The 23,660-nt window shown below is 36.1% G+C and overlaps 1 protein-coding gene across 1 annotated transcript in view; it reads left to right on the forward strand.

The window, feature by feature from the left end:
* Positions 1-23,660, forward strand: part of LRP12 (LDL receptor related protein 12) — a 50,079-nt gene that overhangs the window by 23,117 nt on the left and 3,302 nt on the right. Inside the window, exons 2-6 of the mRNA XM_036404663.1 lie at positions 6,022-6,078; positions 12,938-13,073; positions 14,504-14,706; positions 19,362-20,463; positions 21,297-21,429. Of these exons, the coding sequence (XP_036260556.1) occupies positions 6,022-6,078; positions 12,938-13,073; positions 14,504-14,706; positions 19,362-20,463; positions 21,297-21,429 (1,631 nt within the window). The remainder of the gene's footprint in view (positions 1-6,021; positions 6,079-12,937; positions 13,074-14,503; positions 14,707-19,361; positions 20,464-21,296; positions 21,430-23,660) is intronic.

A 23,660-nucleotide genomic window follows, 5' to 3' on the forward strand; every position in this document is an offset into this window, starting at 1 on the left:
CCACGAGTAAGTAATTCAGTAAAGTATTTTGGGTTACATACCGAACTAAGGCTTTTATCATAGAATGGTTTGTGTTGGATGGAACCTTTATAGATCATCTAGTTTATCTGAAGAGTAGTAGTACTTGTTTTTCTGTCGGGCTTCTACATGCCGTGCTCTGAGCTGTAACATCATAACCATGGATTAGCCTTAGGCGTGGTAGGCAGGCAGTGGCCTTTGCCACTTTTCTCCCACAGGCTTGGCAGAGGAGCATGACTGTGGTTCAGCAGGACACACAGCATCTTCAGTGGAAGCTTGTTTCTGTTTCTGCTCAGCTGTGCTTAGGTGTTTGCAGGAAATGGGCCACTGGCTGGGACTGTCATAAAATGTGCTATCAAAAAGGGTCATTCCAAGAAGGCATCATGGATTTTCCAGGTCCTGTATCTGTAGATGAAGAAGGTTATTTTTATTTTTTGTACTCAGTAGTCAAAGTACCATTGCTAATTGGTTTTTTAGGGAGGTGATATGGGAGGGAGCACCAGTTTGTTCTTGAAAGCATATAGTAACCTTATTTTGGTCAATTAGAAGCAAAACTTAGTGAGGAATAATGCAGGGTAACTTCAGGACAAGGGGCAGTTTTGTAAGGTATAGGGTGAGAAGAAATTTTGGGGTAGGATGAAGAAAGGATGTTTGGTCGTGAAATACGTTGTCTAAAGTAAAGCAAGTTGAACACGTATTATGATAAGGGGTGTTTAGAAACACATAATATACAGGAACTGTTGTTGATCTCTTGCCCTTGATAATTGTGATTCAAGAAAAATACCCTGTCCAGACTGCTTATGTAGCATTCATTAAAAGGTACCACTGTACCTTTTAACTCAAGGTAGTTTAGAAAAAGCTCTCTCTTTATAGCTGTTCAGTTACAGCACTTCTTCAATTTGTACAGCTCTATTTATAGGGGGTTGTAATTTGGCTGTTGAGGATAATGGCACAGGCTTAATCTTGATACAGAAGAATTTAGCTTCAACAGAGATAGGTGTATGTGATTTTTCTTTGTGAACAGTAGCTACTTAGTGTAACAGCAGAAATAAAGGTGACTTAAATAGCCTTTGCTACTATGATTTTTTTTTCTTTTAATTTTTTCATTTCAACAATCCATTTTTCTGTAAAACACCATCTGGATTTAATTCAGTCTCAAGGTACATGATGTTATTTCAAACTGAAGTTGCAGAGTTTGATTTTACAATCACAGTGGACAAAGTTGCATGTACCAGATCTTTTTGTGTGCTTTTTCACTATTTATCATTTCAGTGTATTATATTAGTATTACTAATTTTAGTCAATCTGAAATCAAAACTGCTTCATTTAGGAGTCATTATTTACTGTCTCAAATATATCAGCATTTAGGTAAACTTGTTCTTATTCAAATCCTTCAAGTTCACCTATATATATGTATTTATATATCTGGAGAGCAGAAGTTTGCCTTGTTTAATCTGAATATTTTGACTAAGGAACACTTAACTATAGTAGGGTGGAGGTTAGTGGAGGTCTGTTTGCCTATGCTTTTGTAAATGCATTAATTTGGGTACAAATCAAAGGAGTAGCTCATATCAGACCGTTGGCTTAGTTTTATGATGTGAAGATACACGCACATAATCCTTTGAGTCTGATACTCATCCCATTTTGAGAGAGCTGTGCTGCATAGGCTGTGGGGAAAGATGGATGTAGGGGTGTAACACCTTAAAATGAAGGCTGCTGCATTGTGGTTAGCCTCCAGAGTGAGGCTCAGCATCACTGCTACTATCTGAGTTTCAAATATATAGAACTTGGCAGGTGATTTTTCCAAACACGTCATGTTTTTCTGGTGTGAAAGCATTCTTTTCCTTTGCTCTTTAGTTGAAGTGTTTGCTGCTGCCACATTTTCTTTGTTGCCAGCCCACTCCCCAGGCCTGTATTTAATCTCCTACCTGTGATGAAACTCAGAAGTAGTTAGTGAATCAAATACCTTCCAAGGCTATGGGTGTTACCTGCTGCATAGTTCTGTTCACCTCTCCCAATTACATGTAGGAGTCTTGGACCAGGATATTGGGAACTGATGTTTAGACAGTGCCAGGATTTTCTGGGTGGGGTATGAGATGTTTCCCATAGTTTCATATGGATTTGTAGGGGAGAAATTCCCCAACTGCTAGAAAACCTGAAGGCAGACCTAGTGTAATCTTGCTTGCTTCTGTGGTCAGTCAGCTGTGAGACATGAATCAAAAGGAATTAATTCAAGTGTCTGTGAAACTACTGGTCTGTCTCTGCCTGCTCCTTAGATGAGGTGGCATTACAGCCCAGAGGATTTGAGTGGACCAGAAAAAAGTGAAGGAGGTCAAAAGGTCTGGCTTTGTGCTGTGAAAGTAAAATAAAATTTTATGGATACATCTATAAGAATGGGTGAACAACTTTGAACACAGCCATTCTTCCTTTGAACATTTGGGAGATTTTTAAATTTGTTGAAGACAGAAAGGTACCTCAAATGTTGGAGGTTGTTCCATGCTGTAAAACATTCTATCAAGAGTCCAACTCATTTAGTGACAGGTTGGGTGTGTTTTTTTGTATTGCAGTCAAGCAGTATTTAGAGATATTACCATGTATGGTGGCAACAAACTCATGTGCACCTCAGTAGAAAGCCATTAAAAGCACTTTCCATACTTTTCCTTAACCTATAGGCTACCAGTAGTTTAAAATTTCATATTCTGTTTATGAATTTATTTTGTTTTGTTTAGAAAAAGTATATTAAATGCTTGATTTTATCTTGATCCTTGTCCATTTGAATTTTCTAACTTACATGCAGTTGCTGACCATATCTTAAGCTGCAGGGCTAAAGTTGACATATATTTCTGTTTTGTATTTGTACTAAGTGTTTATAAAAGGATGTGAAGAAAGTGGATATAGTCCTGGATACATAAGTGATAGAAGATGTTGGTTTTAAAGAAAATAATCCTAGTTTTTCACAGGCAGCACAGAAGGCAGGATCTTTTTGGTGTGTAGCTTCCAGTGCTGTGCTGTCAAGACTCCTGTAACTGATATGGACCAACCTAGTGCCGAGTTTTGTTAGGTGACAACTGCTTCAGTTTAAAACTTCAGGTTGAAATGGGCATAAATAGCAAGTATTTCTTTAGGACATAAAGAAATATAAAAACTTAGTGGTGACCTAAGAAATTTTATTTTACATTTTCATATTCTGCTGTGTTAAATAGATTAACAGGAATTTCAAAGATAATTATGTTCCCATGTCTTAATGGAAGGTACTGATCTGTTACATGATATATTGGTCTTCTAAAAGGCTAACTTTAAAAGGAACCATGTGATTATTTGTTGAGATCATACAAGGATCACTGCCTAAAAATTTCATAAAGTTGTCAGCAGTTAGTAACATTTAAATGGCATATGAACACACTGTTTCAATGATAGTTTTCAAATAAAGAGGAAGTAATAATCTGAGAGATTCCTCATCTTTAATGTAATGAAAGTTTAGTGGGAGTTTATTTTTTTTAAAAAGACCAAAGACCTTATTTTGATACTGTAGTACTTGGATCTGAGTTTAAGCTTCAGCATCACACATTAGTGCCACTTCTGACTAATCATTGAAGTTAGTTTGACAATAAATATGACAACTCTTTATCTCAAGAGATTAATTGTTCGATTGTAAAGCATATTTAGATGGAAAATATTCAAGTGTTCTCTCTTTAGGTATTCAAGATTAAATTCTTCCTTTGAACATTTGGGAGATTTTTCTTAACCCATTAATTCTGAGTCAACTCATAGAGGATTTGGATGCAAGTTCCCATTTTAGTATGCTTCTCATTATTAATGATTTATAGTTTTTGTCAGTCTTTGATACATATATACTTTGTTTTGTTTTCCATCACGTCAGCGTTATGTCAGTCTTTTCATGTTTCATTGTATTTTTATCAGAACTGATTTCGTTAGTATTCTGAGGTTTTTGTTTTACTGGTCTTTGCATACAGGCAGTTTGTCAGGAATTCAGATTCTGGGAGCATCAATGATGTGCTCAAATACTGACTGTCTTCAATGTAATTACTTCTGGGTTATTCATATTTCTAGATGTTTGTGAGTTCCTTCTTTTTTGTCATGATGCTCATTTTCAGTGTTCAATAACAACTGCAGATATAACTGTATGTGCTAATGCCCCTTTTTACAAGTAAAAAGGTGAATAATCCCTGGTGTACTTGAAAGATGAAAAGTCAGCAAGTTATTTTTACGTTAGACAAGAGCTTCTGAAATATGTTAATGTTTTCTTTATGCTGATGGAAATAATGGAAAACAAAACAATCAGAAATATGCTTCTGTAGAATTAGTTCCAAGTAAAATCATTTTCCAGCAAAGATGTTTATTTTGTAAATTGAGAACTATGTGTTACCGTACACACAAAATTAGAGTGGCAACATCCTTTGGCATGTCAGTGATATGCAAAGCAGAGAAATTATTTGGACAACAGTTTTTTAAAACTTAGATGTATATTTTACTTTGAAAATAGTTTAATTGAAAAATAGTTGCTCACCAACACAGTATTTGAAATAGCATTTGTTTTAAAAATACTTCAGTGTTTTGAACATTGAGGAGAATTGTTGCAGTGTGGAATTTTTTTAACAACTGAGACAAAGCAACTTGGTATGTAAATATATGCAGTGAAATTAGTACTTTGAAAATGGAGTGGGAAACATGCCACTTTGAAGAACCAAGGAATTTAGTTTTTAAAAATAAAAAAATTAAACTTACTATTTTTCTACAAATTATGATCATCAGGTTTCTAACTGTATTGTGTCTCTAAGAAGCTAAAAATTACAGGCTCTCTGTATTTGGTGTCAACCCTGGGAGCAATTTCATAAACATCCTGTGTATAATCATTCTACCAGAGGAGCACCGAGGTATGCTCTGTTCTTGGTCAACATGTAACAGTCTTTAAATTGGTATAAAAGGAATTTGTGTTTTCTTAATATATTTAAGGTTCTTGTTCCCAGACATAGTACACTGACATTGCAGTGCTGGTAGAACAACTGTTATCACATGCATGAAAATCTGTGTGACATGGCAAATGTTAAATACTACAAAACTTTGAAGGATTAAGAGTTGTGGGTTTTTTGCTTAGTGAAGTATTGTACATTTTAGATTCACTGCCTGTGTTCAAAGGAACTTATGTATCAAAGTAGCTGTTTCCTCCTAAAATTTCTGGAAGATTTTACTAAAAATTTGTTGTAAAGCTTAAAAGAAAAGATAATGAATAAAGGAGGGGAGAAATGCACACAAATACAATTTGATGTGTCACATCCTGTACAAGGACTGCCACCTGCCAGCAAATATGTTGGCTTTACCTGGCTTCTTTTACTTTGGAGAGTACAAAGTAGTATGGTGTTTGGAGGGATAACTTTTTTTAGTCTCTTACTCTCAATGACCACATGCATCTTGTTCTTCTTTGCAAGTCTACTTTGTTTTAATGAACACTGGGGGGGAGTTACTCTCAAAGGTAGCTGGTTCCCTGCTGTATCTGAACTGTCTTTCTGGACAAAGGGGTAGGCTGCAGTTTTTCTGAAATAGATGGGTATAGTCCCCTGGATGTCTTATTTGCATAGCATTTACCAGCAAATCTTGCTCTAGAAGGAGATGAGGAAGATGCATTGAAAGAGACCTTTCTTAAAAATAAAATAGCACTTGAGGCAAAATACAAAGTCTACCATCTGACATGCATAAGGTTTCTCAAAAATTACAGTATCAATCTCTGCTTTTTCCTTAACTTTCTAGTACATCTAATTGTTCCTAGTAAACTAACAATGCTTGGGTGGGGGCATTTTTTACTGTATGGTAACTTTCTCTCTAGTTTTTCTCTTTAATTTATGACAAAACTTATGTTGGACCTTTCATGTTTAATATTAATTAAAAGAACTTCAAGTTTGTTCATTCTGTTCTGTAAAAAGGTATCTGAAGAATTTTTACAAATTTTATCTTGGAAATTAGCTTATTCATTATGTTTAATTTTAGGAAATGGTGCTCTTGCAGAACATTCTGAAAATGTGCATATTTCAGGAGTGTCAACGGGTAAGTCATTTTTTGTAATGTTTAAATTTCATGCATGACTTAAATAGTAAATATTGAAAGCCACCTGGTATCTTATGAAGAGATATTTGGCTATAAAAATTATTACTGCCTTTTGCAGCATGTAATAAGGAATGAAGCAACTGGAACATGGAAAAATTCTCATAAGATAAAACTGATACCTGCATGCTCATGAACAGATTATGCCTTTCTAAGTGGACTGCTTAATTATTTTTCCATACAAACATTGAACTAAGAGAAAAGTTGGTTTAAGTTGAATTGATATTTTCTTTCCATAGTGAAGTTTTTGTGAAATGAAATTTACTGAAATGTAATTTTGGACACTGCTACTATCAAATAACATAAATCCAAGAGTTATGCATTCACCTGATTAGATTTAACTGAAATGACTGTACACTTGGCTGCACAGTTTCTTTAATACAAGAAAAAAAATTTAGAACTCATGAAACTGAGAAACTGATGAGATGCTGGGAGCAGAGGGGGTATAAAAGCAGTACACACTGCTCAAAAGTTTCTATGTTCCCTTGCAATAAGTCAGTTTTAGGCCTCTTCTGGGCAGCAGCCGCAGCCAGGTCTGTTGTGTGTTAGTGATGGGACTGTGTGGCCATTGAGGCATTGGCATGCAGTCTTTGTTCTTCAGATGCTGTGCAGTGTCAGCAGCTGCTGGGCATGGTTTATCATACAGATACCCAGAATATGTGCAAACAGCAAGATAAAGGCTCCTCAGCAGGTAGCAGAATACAAGCCTGATTCTTTCCCTAGGAAAGCTGCCTCTAATCCCTAGAATTCAAACTGATTTTCATACCTCCTTCTCCTAAAATAAGAGTCAAAATGCAAAGTTGTCCTTTTTGAGAACAACTTGTACATTTCACTGTAGTTATCCTTGCAGTATTGCTTTAAACATTACGTTGCTACTTATGCTTCTATGGTTGAGTTTTTGGATAAATCTATGGTCAGTGGGTGGTCTCTGTTACACCTACTGCTTTCTATTTCCCTTGTATTGTTCACCACTCAAGGACTGTTAAAAGTCTGTTTATAGAAGATCTTTCTTACCCATTCTTGTGCTGCATCATGAAGAATGCTGTTGCTTTTTAATAGTACTGGTGCACCAAGTATCATATGTACTGCATTTATGGCACACTGTAAATAAAAAATACCTACATAGCTACTTGCCCCTCTTTGAGCAATTATTGCTGGAATTGGAATGGATGAGAGACATTAAGTCAACCTAAAATCTTGCTATGCAGCATTCAGAATATGTTTTAACAATCCCTCACACCTTTGTTGACTGCAATGGTTGTGTCAAAAGTCACAATACAGGCGGAAAAGCATCTGCTGGGCAAGAGGTGAATGGAATTTTTGACTCTGCTTCCAGTACTTTGGCCAGCATGCTTGAATAGGCAGTGCCAAGATGAGCAGAACACAACGTACTTTGTACACAAGATAACAGCAGCTGGTAGATAGAACTTTAACTACTGAGAAGAAAGATCCATTTAGAAATAAATAATAAGAGCAACAACCAAAAAACCCAAAACAAAACAAAAAAGGTATCTCTGATGTTCTTGTGTTTTTAAATAGCTTTCCAGATTGGAAAAGTACTGTACTCCTAAGTTTTTTTCTTAACACAAAGTGCAACTTCTTCACTGGGGAATTTTGAGGTAATGGGGAAGGGGTGATCTGTTAAGAGCAACCTCAAGAATGCATATAGACTGACCCAGTAGCATTTTCCTTACTGTTCTTTGTATGTACATCTTAAATTTTAAGTTCATAGGCCAAGTATAAAAGATGGTGATGAATAAAATTATTTTTTTAGTTCGTTTTAAATAAATTGGGTCTCCCAAACGTATTTTCTAACTTATATGTTTCTAGCTTATATGTTTCATTAAGCATACCTGGACAACTTTATATTTAGCAGAACAATTTTAAGTTGAGTTTCTGTAAAATAGAACAAAAGACATCTGGCTTTTAGTCTTTCTAAATCCAGCTTTCATCTGGTGTTGAAACCAAGCAAGCGATTGTCTTGGACAGTTGTACAAAGACAGGATTTCAAATGAAACTTTTGTCTTGATGGTAGATTTGCTGTCATGCTGCTGTAAGACTATATGACCTACCTTACTAAATTACATTTTAATAGCACCTTAAAATTACATTTTAATAGGCCTTTGTGGCCTTCGGTATTTATGCTTCTGCTGGATATTACATTGCCAAGTTACAGGTACCCCTCTATATATGAGCGTGCTTTTTCTGCCAGCAGCAATTAGTGGAATGTTGTCTCTTTGCATATAAGTTATCACTACTGAGGAAGTGTTTATGCCTTTAAAATCTGAAGAGTTCAGAAATATTTTCATGTCTGTCTTTGAGGTATGTTGAGCCATAATTGTCATGATTGCAAAACCAATTCCCCATCTCCCCAACCCCTCACTCTACGTTTTAAAGAACTGCAGCACTGTCATATATATTAAAAAATGATTCCTTTTTACTGCAAATGTCTCTGTATTGCAGAGTAAAGGGCATTTTAAATTAAAGCCTTTTGGCTTGACCTGGAGGCAAAGATTCCCATGCCTTCTTCCCCTGTAGTGCTTCACATAAGACTTTCAGTGGCTCCTGAGAGTTACAATGCAATAATTATCCTCTCTGTTCACGGTTTAGACTTTATCACAACATTATTCTCTTTTTACTCTAAGCTGTTTTAAACACCTTCAGATCATTTATCCAGCTGCATTCATGTCCTTACCATGTCCAATATAATGCATACCTTATCATCCTGTGGTTCACATTGAAAGCTAATTCTTTTATCTTTTCAACTAATCTCCTGGCATTACTGTGAAGATAAATCCCTAATCTCCCTCTCCCTGCTTTTCTGAAGTGACTTTTTTCCTTGACATGTTGTTCACTCTTACTACAGGTACTTTACTTCTCAAGATCTTGCTACAGAATTTTTGCATAGGTTTCTTAATTATTTTCTTATAACTTGCTAGTTGAATTTGGTACAGTAAACTTTTAATTGGCTCTCTTCTGTTTACCAGTCAACATCCTGTAGTTTACAATAATGTTCTATAATCTGGGATGGTAAAAAAATTTCAGGAAGAAGGAAATAAGAAGAATTGTTTTGTCTGTTTTTAAAAAGTCTACAGGAAAATCCATATACACTAGAAAATTACGTGCAAGCTCTTTTGACCATTAGTTTACACTGTAATATGTGAAGCATCCTCAGTCCTAATTGCAGTATTGCAATTTACTGAACAGTTATATCAGAGTAACAAACAGAATTGCAAATAGATTTTTAATCGAATGAAGGTTATCAAAGGAAAGAGTTTGAAACAGGTAGGAGATGAATGAGCAGAATTGTGCCAAAGAATACTAGGGCATTGAAGGGAATGTAAGCAGACACAACACTCACGTAGAAATGGTTGTGAAGGAGGAATTTGTTCTCCCCTCCAAATATTACAGCCACCACCATGAGATTTGAAAACATCTTGGGCATGCATCACTGGGTGTCTTTGCTTCTCTATGATGCAACCTTCTCAATTTCTTTTGTGCTTCTGCCTTGATTGCAGACTCATTTCCTTTTATCCTGACTCGTCTAATTTTCATTCTGCTGTTCTCTTATGTATCTTTAATACTTTAAATAAATTATTCTAAACCTAATCAGTTTACCTGTTGTTTTAAGTTGTCCTAGACACAACTGACCTGTATGACAAATGCTCGTAGGGCTGCTAGCAATTGAGATTAAAAGTCCAAGTTTTCCTCAGCTTAAAGTAAGGATGTTTGCCTCTATTGATGCATTTCTGTTTTACTGCCATTTGGAATTTTTTTAGTCCCATATCCTTCGTGATGTTGCTTGCATTCTGCATGTTTACAAATATGTGAATAAAATGTATTTTGCACTATCGTCTATTGTGGTGTAGGAGAAACATCCTTGTTAGGCAGAGGGTCAGGAACTGATTTTAAAGGCTTGCTATTATCTTTACAAAGTATATTCCCTTTAAAGCTGTTCTATTTCAAAAGGTTATCCTTGATTTAAAAAATTTATCTGAGAAATTATTCTCTCTCAAAAAGACTGCACTTCTGAAGTGCAGTTTCTGCACAGTTATCTTGACCTTTATACACTTTTTAAGCAAACAGATTTCTGTTGTCTCTTGAGTAATAAGTAAGAGATTTTTAGTGCATGAATATATATCAAGTATGCAAATGTGTTTAGCTTGTCTAGCCAACTTGAAGTTGAGAAAGCTGTAATTCGCTTTTCAAGTCCCTTCCCTTTTTTTTGACTCCCCACTTTGTCACATGAATACTTTCTTCAGTGTTTTCTCCTCTACAGCACTTGTACAGTTTTATTCACCCTGTGTTACTGTGTCTGTGATTATTCTTACTTCCTTGTGCCCTCCATAGTCTGCTTCTCTCTCCCCATGTTGGGTGCTGTTGCAAATGATTGTCTTTTGCTCTCAGCTCAGTAGTGTGAGCTTTACTGGAAACAGAGAGAAAGACATCTTAATAAAAGCATGTAGAAATTACAGGGATACGGTTGGTTCTGTAAAGGATAAAAAAATCCTGAGTTTGAGTAAAACTGGAAGCTTTCATGTGCTGTCAAAGTACTACCTTGGTTATACAGGATTTCCATGTGAAATTTCTTCCATTCACACTTGTGTACAAATACATTACTGTTTGTACTACTGTAGGGTTTGGCATGTTAATGTTTTTGGAGGTGAACTCTGTAAAACTGAATGAGCCCATGTTGAATGGATTTTTTTTAATGTATTTTAGTGCAAAGTTTCCTCTGTCACGTAAACTTTAAAGCTTCTTTAGAAGTTCTCAGTTACAAAATTTTGTCTGTCAGTTTGGTAATATCTGATAGCATGTGTATGTTGCAATGTAAATTTTACTTCTAGGCAACTTCTTTGAAGTTGGGGGCTATTTCAGTAGTAACCAAGTAGTATATGGATTTGTTGCCAGCATTTGCAAGCTTGGTATAAAATGTCTTACACATTCTTCTACTTTTTTGCATGTTTTTGTTCTGTATGTTTTTTGGTTTTTGTTAAAACTGCTATTTTACTTTTAACAACTGAATAACCAGCTTTTCTTTCAAGTCCTTACATTTATTGCCTGAACAAATGTGAAGTATCAAAAGATCACTTACACAGGAGCTGTGTTCCAAATTATGATGGTGTTAGAGCACCACCTATAGGGTTTGCTCAAAAATTAAAAAGAAAGAATGATTGCATATTCAAATCAAATAATATCTTTCTGTATTTTGTGACTTTCATCCCAAGATATTAGGGCAGCTCCTGTGTCCTACAGTTAAGGTATGTTAATACTTAACTGTGAAGCATGACTAAAGCTCTAAAAACATGTGAAAGCATGTGAAAAACTATTTAAAGCATTTTTCTCTTACAGATATACAGGAAAATAGAAAATTTCCTGAGTTTTTGCTATTATTTAAATTAATATAGAAAATTCAGACATTAGTCAGCATTTTTGTCTTTTAGTCCTTCTAAAATATATTTTAAAGTGTATTTGTTATTCCATATAGAAATACTTTAATAATAATCTAATATTATAACTTACTATAATTTCAGGTCCCTATAGTATTGCAAAATTATTTTAAAAGCTTGATTATGTATACAAATAGAAAAAAGTAACCTGTCCACAAATTACATTATTGCAACTTTTCCACTGTTATAAATGCAGTTCATTCTTCATCATGTTTGTTTATTCATCAGTTCTGATTGAATATTTTAATCAAATAGGAATTCTAAGAGGTTTTGATGATCAGACAATAATGGAAGTGCTTCCTTATTGGTAATAGTTCTTGTGCTCAAACTACTGTATGAAACTTACTGGGCTACCAGTAAATTTGACAGCTTGGCAGAGTTTGGACTATCAGTGGTAAAACTGAAAAATAAAAACACAGAGGGTAGTTATTTTTAATGTGTTTTCTCACCACTGAGACTTCCTTATAATTTGAAGCTCTGCAGTGAGAGTATTCCAGCCTTGCTATTTATGTGAAGGTTGTGTATATGCTATATGACAGGTTTTGGATATGAGGCTGCTAAGAGGGGGGCAAAACAGAAAAAAAAAATCCACAAAGTGTAAGTATGTACTTCAAATAAAATCAGAAGAATTAAGAACACTCCAGCTGTGGAAGGAGCAGCAGCTGAGTTAAGGCCAGTGCAGGAAGCTACACCTATAATAAAGTAAGAGTACAAATGACTGAGTTATTTCAGTTGCATATAATTAGACCTATAAATGTAAGCTTTCTAGTCCATTATCAGAAATGTAGTTATGCAGGTCTCTCTGCTGCAGTAAGTGCTCTTTTCCTTTCAAGCATTTTGAATCATGTGTATGGAGTTCCATGCCAAGAACTGGAAGGGGGAAGATATTTAATTGATGGTCAAACACTGGGTCTGCCTAAGACAGGAAATTCCAGCTGCTTGATTATTTAGCTTTAATTTGTTTTTCACCTTCTAATACACTTGTCAGTAAAAGGTGTTAATGCATGGTTAAATTGAACTGAATCTTTGTAAAGACTAAAAATAAATCTAAAAATAAAAAAATCTTTAACCTAATAAAGTTGTAAAAGTCCACATAGAATAATCTTTTTAAATCTGTAATAGTAATTGACAAGTGCAAACTGCTGCACTGGCAGCATTGGAAAACATCTTCTGGCTGATGTGTTCCATTACAAACTCCTTTAGAAGTTGTGGGTCTTTTAATTGGTATGTCATCTAACTCACTCTGTTCTCCCTGATTAGGTGATCATTGGTGGGACTGGGGTTTTTTGTCCTACTGGCTTTTTACAAAAATGAATTAATCAAGATGCTTTCAATATATATGTCTTTTTTAGCTTGTGGAGATATTCCAGAACAAATTCGATCACCAAGCGGGACAATCACAAGTCCAGGGTGGCCCTCTGAGTATCCTGCCCGAATTAACTGTAGCTGGTACATCCATGCCAACCCAGGGGAGATCATTACTATAAGGTAACAGTGCTCCTGTAATATCCATGTGGGTGGAAGAAATACTAACCAGACATTTTTAGCTGCCAGTTGTACACATACCAGTTTTCTCTGCCTTCCTGTAAGTGGAGGATTTCAGTTCTGTCTGGGTTTTGCCTTTCCTTTTATCTGATTGGCCTGCACACAGTCATGTAGCATTTGTTTTTAGCTGGACAATGGCTGACTAGAAGAAATTTTGGTGGGCTCATTTAATTGCATTTTTTCTATGTGTCTGAAACATAGGAATTTTTCATTAAAAAGTGTGTAAATGTGACTAAACGCTGTAATGCTTCATTGCTCTGAGGTCTCTTGGTGTGTTTAAAAATGTTGGAGACAAATAACAAGTCAATAGATAGCAGCTTAGGAAAGGCTGAGTTTTAATGCAGGGAGTTCCTCACAGTTTCACATATCTTGTAACTTTTCTAGAGTATTAATGTAAAAAACTTACGGGTTCATCAGTTCATTTCTGACTACTGATTTCTTTTAGCATCAACATAAAATTAGTAGTGCTTCATAGACTTGATTATGAAACTGCATTACCTGCATATTTTTTTCAGTTTCCAGTTCAGACTTGCTGACCTAAGAAACTGCTCTTCGTTATGAAGTATTTACTTTGACATCAGTTACTTGTTTAAATTCTGCCTCTTAATTTAAACAGTCTTCCTACTAAATATTTGAGTGGCATAATTGCAATGTAAAGTAGGTAAAACTGTTCAGCTACTAGAATGCTTTCTAAACTTTTCATACTGTTTATTTTTAATAAAACTCTTTTTTTCTTTCATGTTGTTTTCTTCCCCTCATACATCCCACATTTCAGTTCTGATAGTGCTCTTTTGTCTGTACAGACCTGTTAAGCACAGTCTCCCCCTCACACGTCATTAGCATGGCAGCTTGTCTTGACCAAGTGCTGCCATACCATGGCAGTCCATGACATAATGCTGGGATAGCCAAGTAGTGCAGCTGGGAGAAAGTCTTATCTGAAAACATAATTTTGAACAATTCAGCTGTATTTATAATGTCAAATCACGTTGCTGCCATAAGTGTAGCATTAGCTAAAATTCTGGTGAAATTTGAGTTAAAATCCCTTAGTAGTGTATGAAAGTCATTATATAAGACACATAAGGACAATTTAATTACCAGAATTTTAGATTAAGACAGTGTGTGTTTTTGTAGCAAAATTGCATTTCTTTAAGTGGTGGATGCAGTATTTTGTTAGACAGAATAGATCCTTGCTGTCCTCATAATATAAAAGTATCAGCACAAGGTTAAACCCTATTTCTACATGGGTAGAGAGAAGCTACTCTTTTTTCAGAAGAAGTATTTATTTCAAAAAGAACTTCAAGCTAATTTTCATTCAGCATCTTGTTTGTGTTATATTCAGTTCAGTAGCAATTTTGACCTTTTCTCTTTTTCAGCTTTCAAGATTTTGATGTTCAGGGATCTCGACGATGCAGCTCAGATTGGTTAACAATTGGAAGCTACAAGAACATTGAAGGCTATAGAGCATGTGGCTCTTCCATTCCCTCACCATACATCTCTTCACAGGATCATGTTTGGATAAGGTTTCATTCAGATGATAGCATCTCCAGAAAAGGCTTCAGATTAGCCTACTTTGCTGGTATGTTTCAGATGATACCTTGTATAATTTTATGGTTTCACTTTTTATTTCCTCTTTCAAGAATTACTTCCTCGTAACAGGGTGCAGTACTGACTACGGGTCTTTCCTGTAGTCACATCAAGGTCTGTTGAAATCAGAGAAAATACAGATTAGGTAATGTATTTTGATCCCATGCACAATCTGAATATTCAGAGTAGGAGTAACAATAAGCAAATTGAATAATATTTGGGAAGAAAAGGTTAGCCAGTAGTAGTAGGCACCTGGAAGTTCTTTAAACATAGTAAGATTTGAAATGTTTTCATCAGACTAAAATTAATTTCTTGAAGTAGTTGGGTAAACTTCCGAGTATCATAAATACAGTGAGAGAGGAAATAAGTGGCAGGATTTTTTTTTTTTACTTTTCTTACAGAATTTGCATCATTTTTCCCATCTCCAGAAGGCATACTATCTTTTAAAAAAATAAATCTAAAAACACCCTCCCCCCATTGATAGATTCCAGCCGAGTGCAGACATATTTCTGTACATGCAAAATTTTTCTTGTGTAATTACAGGCTGTGATAAGAGCTAGTTATCAGTAGTAATAGTTTGAGACTGGTTTGTGAGCCATTCTTGTTCTATTAAAGGTTGCCAAGAGAGAGGAGGAAGCCAGTCGTGGATCAAGACTAGTTCTAAGCTTTTCCTGGCTTTAAGAGATGATACAGTTTTATGTAATAGTATGATTCTGGTGTTCTACATCATGATCATCCCATATACTGGATTAGATTGCTCTTGGTTTTCACAGTGATTTCATGTTACCTTACTCCCTCCAAGTGTGCCTATATCCACTCACTGGCCTGCTCCAGATTCCTGCGCACGCTGACGTTTGACTCCTCCATAAAACAATTCATACTTGTAAACATATCCGATGCTACCCACCATCAAAACTGTTTCAGCAAGATTCAGTAAATCTACCCCTGATCTCCTCTAGTCTAAGCTCTTGGTTTTTAATCTGCACTCTTCTTACCTTGTAGCTTCCTCCGCTGTGTCAGTCTCTCACAAACAAGTTTCCAAGCAGGCTTATCCCTCTCTGTCACCTGTTCTCAAGTCTACAAAAAAGCTCCTGCTGTGGTTCAGCTCCTTGCACTTTAGCAGGTCTTGGGGAAGTAATGCAGCCTTGCATTTGATGCTAGCCCAGCTTTCAGGGCAGTGTTCTACCTGGGTTTTGTGCACTGTCTACCAAAAACATGTCAGGGAGCAGGGAAGAAGCCACTGGCCAGTCAGTCATCCTGTGCCAGTCAGTCATTTCTGCCAGTGGCCCAGGGGAACACTGCTGCCTGTGTCGGGCATCAGCTTCTGCCCTTTTCACCTCCCTCTTGAAGTAGGTGCAGAGGAAAGGCAGCATTCCTTCCTGAGGGGTTTTGAGAAGGAAAGATACCTTGGATAAAAGTGTGGAATGAGCAGGGGAGGTAAGCCATGGGCTTTGTAGAATTTTTCCTCTTTCCAAATCCTTTCCTCTCTTTTTCTCTAATCTTGAGACAATTTCATTATGTAAGCCCTCTTGGAAGAAGCTCTAGCATTTTCAGTAATAAGCAGTTTTTTCTGTTAATTGATTTCTTCTATTTTGTGTTGTAGATTAGAGTACTTAAAACCTTAATCTTATGTTTATAAATGTCTTTTTTTAAAGAAATAAGTTTTATTTTGGGGAGATTTGTTCATTTTTTTAACAAACAAGCCTTGCTGAAACTTTGGCTTGAGTTTGCTCCTTATGTTTGATACAATACTTAGGAAGTATTACACAATTGAGGTATAAGTGTAGTGTTTCAGTGATCAGAGTGATATTTTGATGCTTTAAACTAACCTGTACATAGGTGAAGAGTTGACAGTTGCTTTAATAATCATCTGGTCATTTCTGCTTTGGAGTGTCAAAAAAGGCTCCTGAAATGCTAATGCATTTGCTATGCATTCAACTGTGCCATTATGTTTGGTTTCTTCTCATCAGCATCATGCAGTAGTGCTCAGATTAACACCTCAATAGATTATTTAATTCAGTGTTTTTAAGGCTACTCTCAAAGTTGGCAAGTCATCGTAGAAAAAGGGGGAAAAAAGTAATACATCAGTTACTTGGATGCAAGTTAGGCCTATCTGTGCTGGAATGATCAAAACACTACAGATTCCAAGTACAAAAGTGATCATTAGGGAGCCCCATGTTTAAAATCTGATGTGGAAGACAGGTCTTGTGAATTGTTTGAATGAATTATTGTTTAAAGAAAATAATAGGTAAATATTCATATTTAACTTAAACCAGTAATAGGAAAGAAAAAAGCTTTACAGGTAGTAAGGGTACTGGACTAGAAAGTAAATTTTGGGCCACTTTTATTTGTCTTTCTTTCCTCTGTCTTCCTCCCACTACTTATTTATCAGCCTTTTAAATTACAGGAGCTGAAATGGGACAGAGTTTCCTAATGGTGATGTAGAGTGGAAAATAAAGTTACTAAAAGCACTAAGAGGTCAATGGCCACTATAAATACAGCGAAGAATTGTGTTAGTCCTTTGGCTACAACTGTATATGGGTGCTGCTAATCATCTGGTGCTATCCTGAATCTTTTGTGTTACAGCTCCCAAAGTTAGTCTTATTTAGTATCTCTCTTATCTTTTTAAGACTCTAATTTTTGATTCATAGGTAAATTTTCTTCATGTAAGGATTGCAGGATTGTTGATTAAAAATGCTAAACCGAGATCAAGTATCCCTGCTCTTTTCTGGGATGTTTAAAACTTGTTGAAGGAAGAGCTTGGTTGAAATTGTATCTGTTTTGTTACTGCAATATTCCCATCCCAATATTTATAACTCCATGTAACAGCCTTCTTCTCAACCTCTTCCAGGTTCTGCAATGCATGAGGACTGAGGTAGATTATAATCAGTACTTGAAGGTTGAACATGAGGTTCAATGATGCATCTTCTCCTACCTCTTATTCTGCTACCTCCTACCTACTATTCTATTACCTCCAGCTTTGGAGCTCAGTCATTCAATTTAGGTAGGACTAGCCTGGCAGTTCAGTTCTACAGGTTCTAAATTCAAGGCCAAGGTTCCAACTTTGCCATACTAATCTTGTCAACCATATGTATGTCTGAGTGTACTATAAATACTTACATATCTGTAACAGAACAAGAAGATTCTATCCTTTATACTGCATCTGTTCTTTGGATTTGTTTTGCTGTGAAATGAACATATTCTGAAAATTAGTCACTGACAACACATACATTTTGCTCTCCTTTCATTCTTCAGTCTCTGAAAGCAAATTTGTAGACTTAAACATTCTTCAGCAGTACATGTAAGCATTTATCACTCTTGATGATTTCATTTTTTCCGTGCATTCACTTTTTAAAAGCCTAAGCATTTGTGAAATTTTAAAACTGTGTTGTACTTTTCTAAAGAAAAATTATTATTTTAAGTTAGTGTATTTATTTTCAATGCTTTCTAAGTATTAAAGAAAGAAAAAAAAAGAACAAAAGTGTGATATGACTTGACCTATCACAGCAGATTAGTTCCAGCAAGAAAAACTCAAACTAGCTGTGAAAACTTTTATCACGTTGCATAGCAAATCACTGGAACTTTAAAAATACTTGATTGGAGAAGGCCCTGAAGAGCCTAATCAAACACCAGTTGACCCTGTTTTGAGCAGATGATTTTATTAGATGGCCTCCATTCCAATCTGAATTGTTCTCTTGTAAAAAAAGATAAAACATGCTTCTCCTGGGAGCATTAGGATTTCAGTGAGTTTATCATGCTGCCTTTCCTGTTTCCTTATTAAAACTGTAGGTATAGTGTTCCTTAGAATGAATGTATCTTTGTCTAGTTTATTTTCTTAATTACTGTTGTGTAGCACCATCTGCATTGCAGACTTGTTTTAAATATTTTGACCATGACAGTTTGTTTTATAGCAAATTTGACAGTCTGTACTGTGGTTTGTAGAAATAACTGATTGAAAATTATGCAGCAGTGTTTGACTCAGCTGATTGTTGCAGAGCTGAAATAACTTGGATTCCAGGTATGCTTCTGTATTCAACATGGCTGGAACTTTAATAAGTAAAGGCATGCATGTGTTTTTGCATTTGCTGCACTCCCATCTTAGTTGCTGCAGGAGAGACAGGAACAAACAGTGGGAACAGGAGAGGGCAGAGGTTTCTTTTTGTGGTTGGTGATAATATGTAGTCTTCATCTGTCAGCTTCTCTCTTGCCTTAGATCCTTTGGTACAAAGTAGGAACCTCCAAAATCAGGAGACAGTCTGACTGCTTTTCTGGGAAAGAATTTGAGGAGATAACCAGTACTGCAGCACAAAATGTTTCTGTATTTTGAGTGATAGATGAGAGAGTGTTTTTCTAACTTATGTTTAGCATATTTGAAGTCAGATTTCTCAATAGCTATAAATGAGCATTGTTTTCTTGCTTAGCTTAAAGTTATTTGAGTGAAATCAGCTAAGGATAAGGTCCATGCTGATGTGTTGATGGAATTTTGATTTGAAAAACCTGTTTTGTCTTGAAATTTGCTAAAAGTTGCCGTGGTTTAAAGACACTTCAGACATTTGCTTTGCCCTTCTGAAGCACCTGGTGCAGCAAATAAACACAACACAAACCATGAAGGCCTAAACTCTAAGGAAATATTTTTTTAACTTCCAGGGAAATCTGATGAACCAAGTTGTGATTGTGACCAGTTTCATTGTGCTAATGGGAAGTGTATTCCAGAAAGTTGGAAATGTAACAATATGGATGAATGTGGAGACAACTCGGACGAGGAAATCTGTGCCAAAGCTAATCCTCCGACAGCTTCTTCCTTTCAGCCTTGTGCACCCGATCAGTTCCAGTGTCTTTCCCGCTTCACCAAGCTTTACACTTGCCTTCCAGAATCGTTAAAATGTGATGGTAACATTGATTGTCTTGACCTGGGAGATGAAATAGACTGTGATGTGCCAACATGTGGACAGTGGTTAAAATACTTTTATGGTACTTTCAGTTCTCCCAACTATCCTGACTTCTACCCGCCTGGCAGCAACTGCACCTGGCTGATAGACACTGGTGATCATCGCAAAGTAATTTTGCGATTCACCGATTTTAAACTTGATGGTACAGGTTACGGAGACTATGTCAAAATATATGATGGATTGGAGGAGAATCCACGGAGACTGTTGCGAGTACTGACAGCATTTGACTCTCATGCTCCCCTCACAGTTGTTTCATCCTCAGGACAGATAAGAGTGCATTTTTGTGCTGACAAAGTGAATGCTGCAAGAGGGTTCAATGCAACGTATCAAGTTGATGGCTTCTGTTTGCCCTGGGAAATCCCATGCGGTGGGAATTGGGGGTGCTACACAGAGCAGCAACGCTGCGACGGCTACTGGCACTGTCCAAATGGAAGGGATGAAACCAACTGCACCATGTGCCAAAGAGATGAGTTTCCCTGCTCTCGAAATGGTGTTTGCTACCCTCGTTCAGATCGCTGCAACTACCAGAATCATTGTCCTAATGGTTCAGATGAAAAGAATTGTTTCTTCTGTCAGCCAGGCAATTTTCACTGTAAAAATAACCGCTGTGTGTTTGAGAGCTGGGTTTGTGATTCTCAAGATGACTGTGGCGATGGCAGTGACGAAGAGAATTGCCCAGTCATTGTACCCACTAGAGTGATAACTGCAGCTGTCATTGGGAGTCTTATTTGTGGATTGCTGCTTGTCATTGCACTGGGATGTACTTGTAAATTGTACTCACTCAGGATGTTTGAGCGAAGGTAAGTAGAACTCAACTTTATGAAATATTTTGGTGTTTTCTTCTGTTTGTACTTGAAGCAATTTTGTTGCCACATGGCTATTGTTGCACATGATTTGTAAAGACATTGCTCCTTTTTCTTTGATAGTAAAAAGAGGTTTGTTAATCATAGACTTTATCAGATTGGGAGGGACCCATAAGGAATATCAAGTCCGACTCCCTACTGCTTACAGGACATCTGAAGCCAAACTTTGCTAAGACCTATGGCTGAGCATTGTCCAGATGCTCCTTGAGCTCTGAAGGCTGGGGAGCCAGTTTTCTGGGGAGCCTGTTTCAGGGACTGACTACTTCCCCAGTGAAGAAAAGGGGATAGAAGTATTCTGATCACTTCACTATAGAGGGTTAAAGCTTTCAGATGGTGGGTCCAAAAAGGAAGTTTGGGGAAACTGCAGTTAATTAATTTGCAATTTGTATCACAGTTCTGTATATAACAGCATGTTTCTTCTCTTGTAGGCTGGTTCATACCAGGATTACATATCTTTCAATCTTTTACAATAATATAAGTGTTACTTGTGGTGCTTTTTATATTTAGTTCATGGGTTTGGGCTGGTTTGTTTATTTTTAAAAAATTTATCGTTGGGTTTGTTTTTTTGTTCTCATTTCAGCTGGACAGACTCACAGGAATGACTTTATATTCTTTGCCAATTAAATTTCTATTAAATTAGCAAAACTTCATCTTCTGAAGTTTTTTATTTCAGATTATAATAGTCTGATGTACTTTCATTCATTCATATATATATATATATATATAAATCAGTGTCTTATGTATTCGGAAATTTCTTTTCTCTTTGAAAGGTCATTTGAAACTCATTTGTCAAGGGTTGAGGCTGAGCTGCTAAGAAGAGAAGCTCCTCCATCCTATGGACAATTAATTGCCCAGGGTTTAATTCCACCAGTTGAAGATTTCCCTGTTTGTTCCCCAAATCAGGTAAGATTTTAAACTAGCAGGCAGACCCCTTAAATTTTAGGGAGACTGAAATAAAAATATTTTAACTTTCATCTGCGTACTTTTCCTCTTTAGCATTTCCTTTTTCTCCTTTTAAGTCAATAGTTTTATACAAATGATTAGCCCTTGAACAAAATCAATGGTATAGTAACACCACAGTTTCTTCTGCAGGTTTTCTTTTGTTGGCAATGCCAGTAATGCACACTGTAGAACCCCCTCTTGCATGAAAAGTAATAGATTGGTAGATCTAATTATATGTTCTGTGTTACTGTTGTGAAAGTAAAGATTGCAAGATGGCACTTTGCAATTTGGGAAAGAAGACCTAGACTTCTAATGTGGAATGGTAGTTCACATGCACAGTGTGTAGGTATGTTCATGCTTGCTGTGCATAACAAGATGATGGGGAAAGACAGGATGTCATATCATATAAAATTACCATGAATGAGTAATAAAGCAAAAGCTAGTAAATGGATAGATGATTAGTGCATTTCTTACTTGGTTGATAAATGAGTTTCTCTCAAAAAGCTTTTCAAGGAGTTAAAAAATGTCTTACAGTTATAAAGCTCTTGTGAGAAATAGAAGTCTTAGTCTGGGAATCCTGGTGTGTTCTATTAGAGTTGGCATTAATTATATTGTGTTGCAGTTAATACAGCAAAGTTTATGGTAAGAAAAAATTGCATTACTATTACATGTTCTTTCATGCTCACATGTTCACAAGCAGCTGGGATCTGCCACAAAAGATTAGAGGAAAAGAGGAAAATAAATTGCAATTTGCATGAGAAGCTTTAAAGAAACATTGTAAAGAATTTTTGGATAGCTAAATTAGTACTGAACTTCATTAATGAATCCATTAATTGTCTGTAGTGAGCACTGTAGAATCCCTTGGTTTTTTTCAGTGGATTACTGTGGTTATAATAAAGATCAGTATGTTCCTGTTTCAAACCAGTTTTGTACTTTTACAAATTTGTCTTGCTGTCCTCTTTTCCAAAAAAATTAACCTTCACTGGTTTATGATGGATCTGTGTTCACAAGTCTCTTGAGGTAGCGTTAGCTTAAGAACGTCTCTGGAGACAATGCAGTTGTCACGCCCAGATGTGTAAGTCCTCTACTACAGGTAACTTGGAACAAACCAGTGCTTCCTGAAGAAGCACTGTCTGAAGGTTGGTGGAAGAGAGATAAAAGTGACAGCATGAGAACACTGAATTTCAGTTTTTATAAATTAAGGGGAATACATGCATGTGTGTTAAGGGTTTAATCAGGGAATGGCTCTTCTGAAGAATATTCTATTTTTTTTGCCATAATCTTAATGAAAGTTGTGAATATAGGCTTTATCCTCTAATTAAACACATTTGTGAATATTTTTAGAATGATGGGCACCCGGAAGATCTTCTGCCCTATTTTAAAATGGAGCTACTTAGCTGAGGCAGTGTTTTCTCCAAGTCTGAGTTAGGGATCTCCACGATAAAGGAGTTTGTGTTCTTATGTTTATGTTACCTTACAGTTGAAAAGTTATACTGGATTTTAAAGAGGAAAATTCAGGTATGCATTCTTCTGTAGCTGGATAACTAGAAAATGTATACTGAATTTGGGAAATTTATAGTTTAGAACGCATAAGATAATTTTATTTAAATAGAAGCATCAAAGCATTTTGAAACTGGAATTACTGATTACGTCAGAAAGGGGGGGAAAAGTCAAACTATAAGCCTCTGCTGGAGAAGATACTTAATTTAGTCCCTTTGAGGAAGCCCTATGGTAGTGGATAAAGAAGGTGGCCACCTTTGTTAAATCTTTATGGAAGACTTTGTTTACAAATCCTAAACTTTTTGAGACTCGTTTCTCTGTGCTGTACAGTAAAATCCACAGTGACTACCTTTTTGGTAAGACTGTAACAGATTCTGCGTGCCTCCTCTACTGGCTCTGTGGTTGCATTTTTCTTTAATCTGTGTTCCATATCCAGACTATAGTGCCTTGTTTTCACATTGTCTTTATTTAGAGATCCTCTTTTAGGGCAGAAATATACCTTGTATTGAAGCCATTGCTCTTTTATTGCCTTTGCATATGTATTTCCACTTAATTCGCCTGTTTATAATGCTTTTCCTCTAGAGCATCTAGACTTTTGTCATTACTTTTGTAAATAGCCTTTTGCTAATAGACCAGATCCTTATTAAGAAGGATGCAACATCTCGTAATATTTAAGATTCTACATTTAACTT

Source organism: Molothrus ater, chromosome 1, assembly GCF_012460135.2.
Source record: "Molothrus ater isolate BHLD 08-10-18 breed brown headed cowbird chromosome 1, BPBGC_Mater_1.1, whole genome shotgun sequence".
In the NCBI taxonomy this organism is placed as follows: Eukaryota; Metazoa; Chordata; class Aves; order Passeriformes; family Icteridae; genus Molothrus; species Molothrus ater.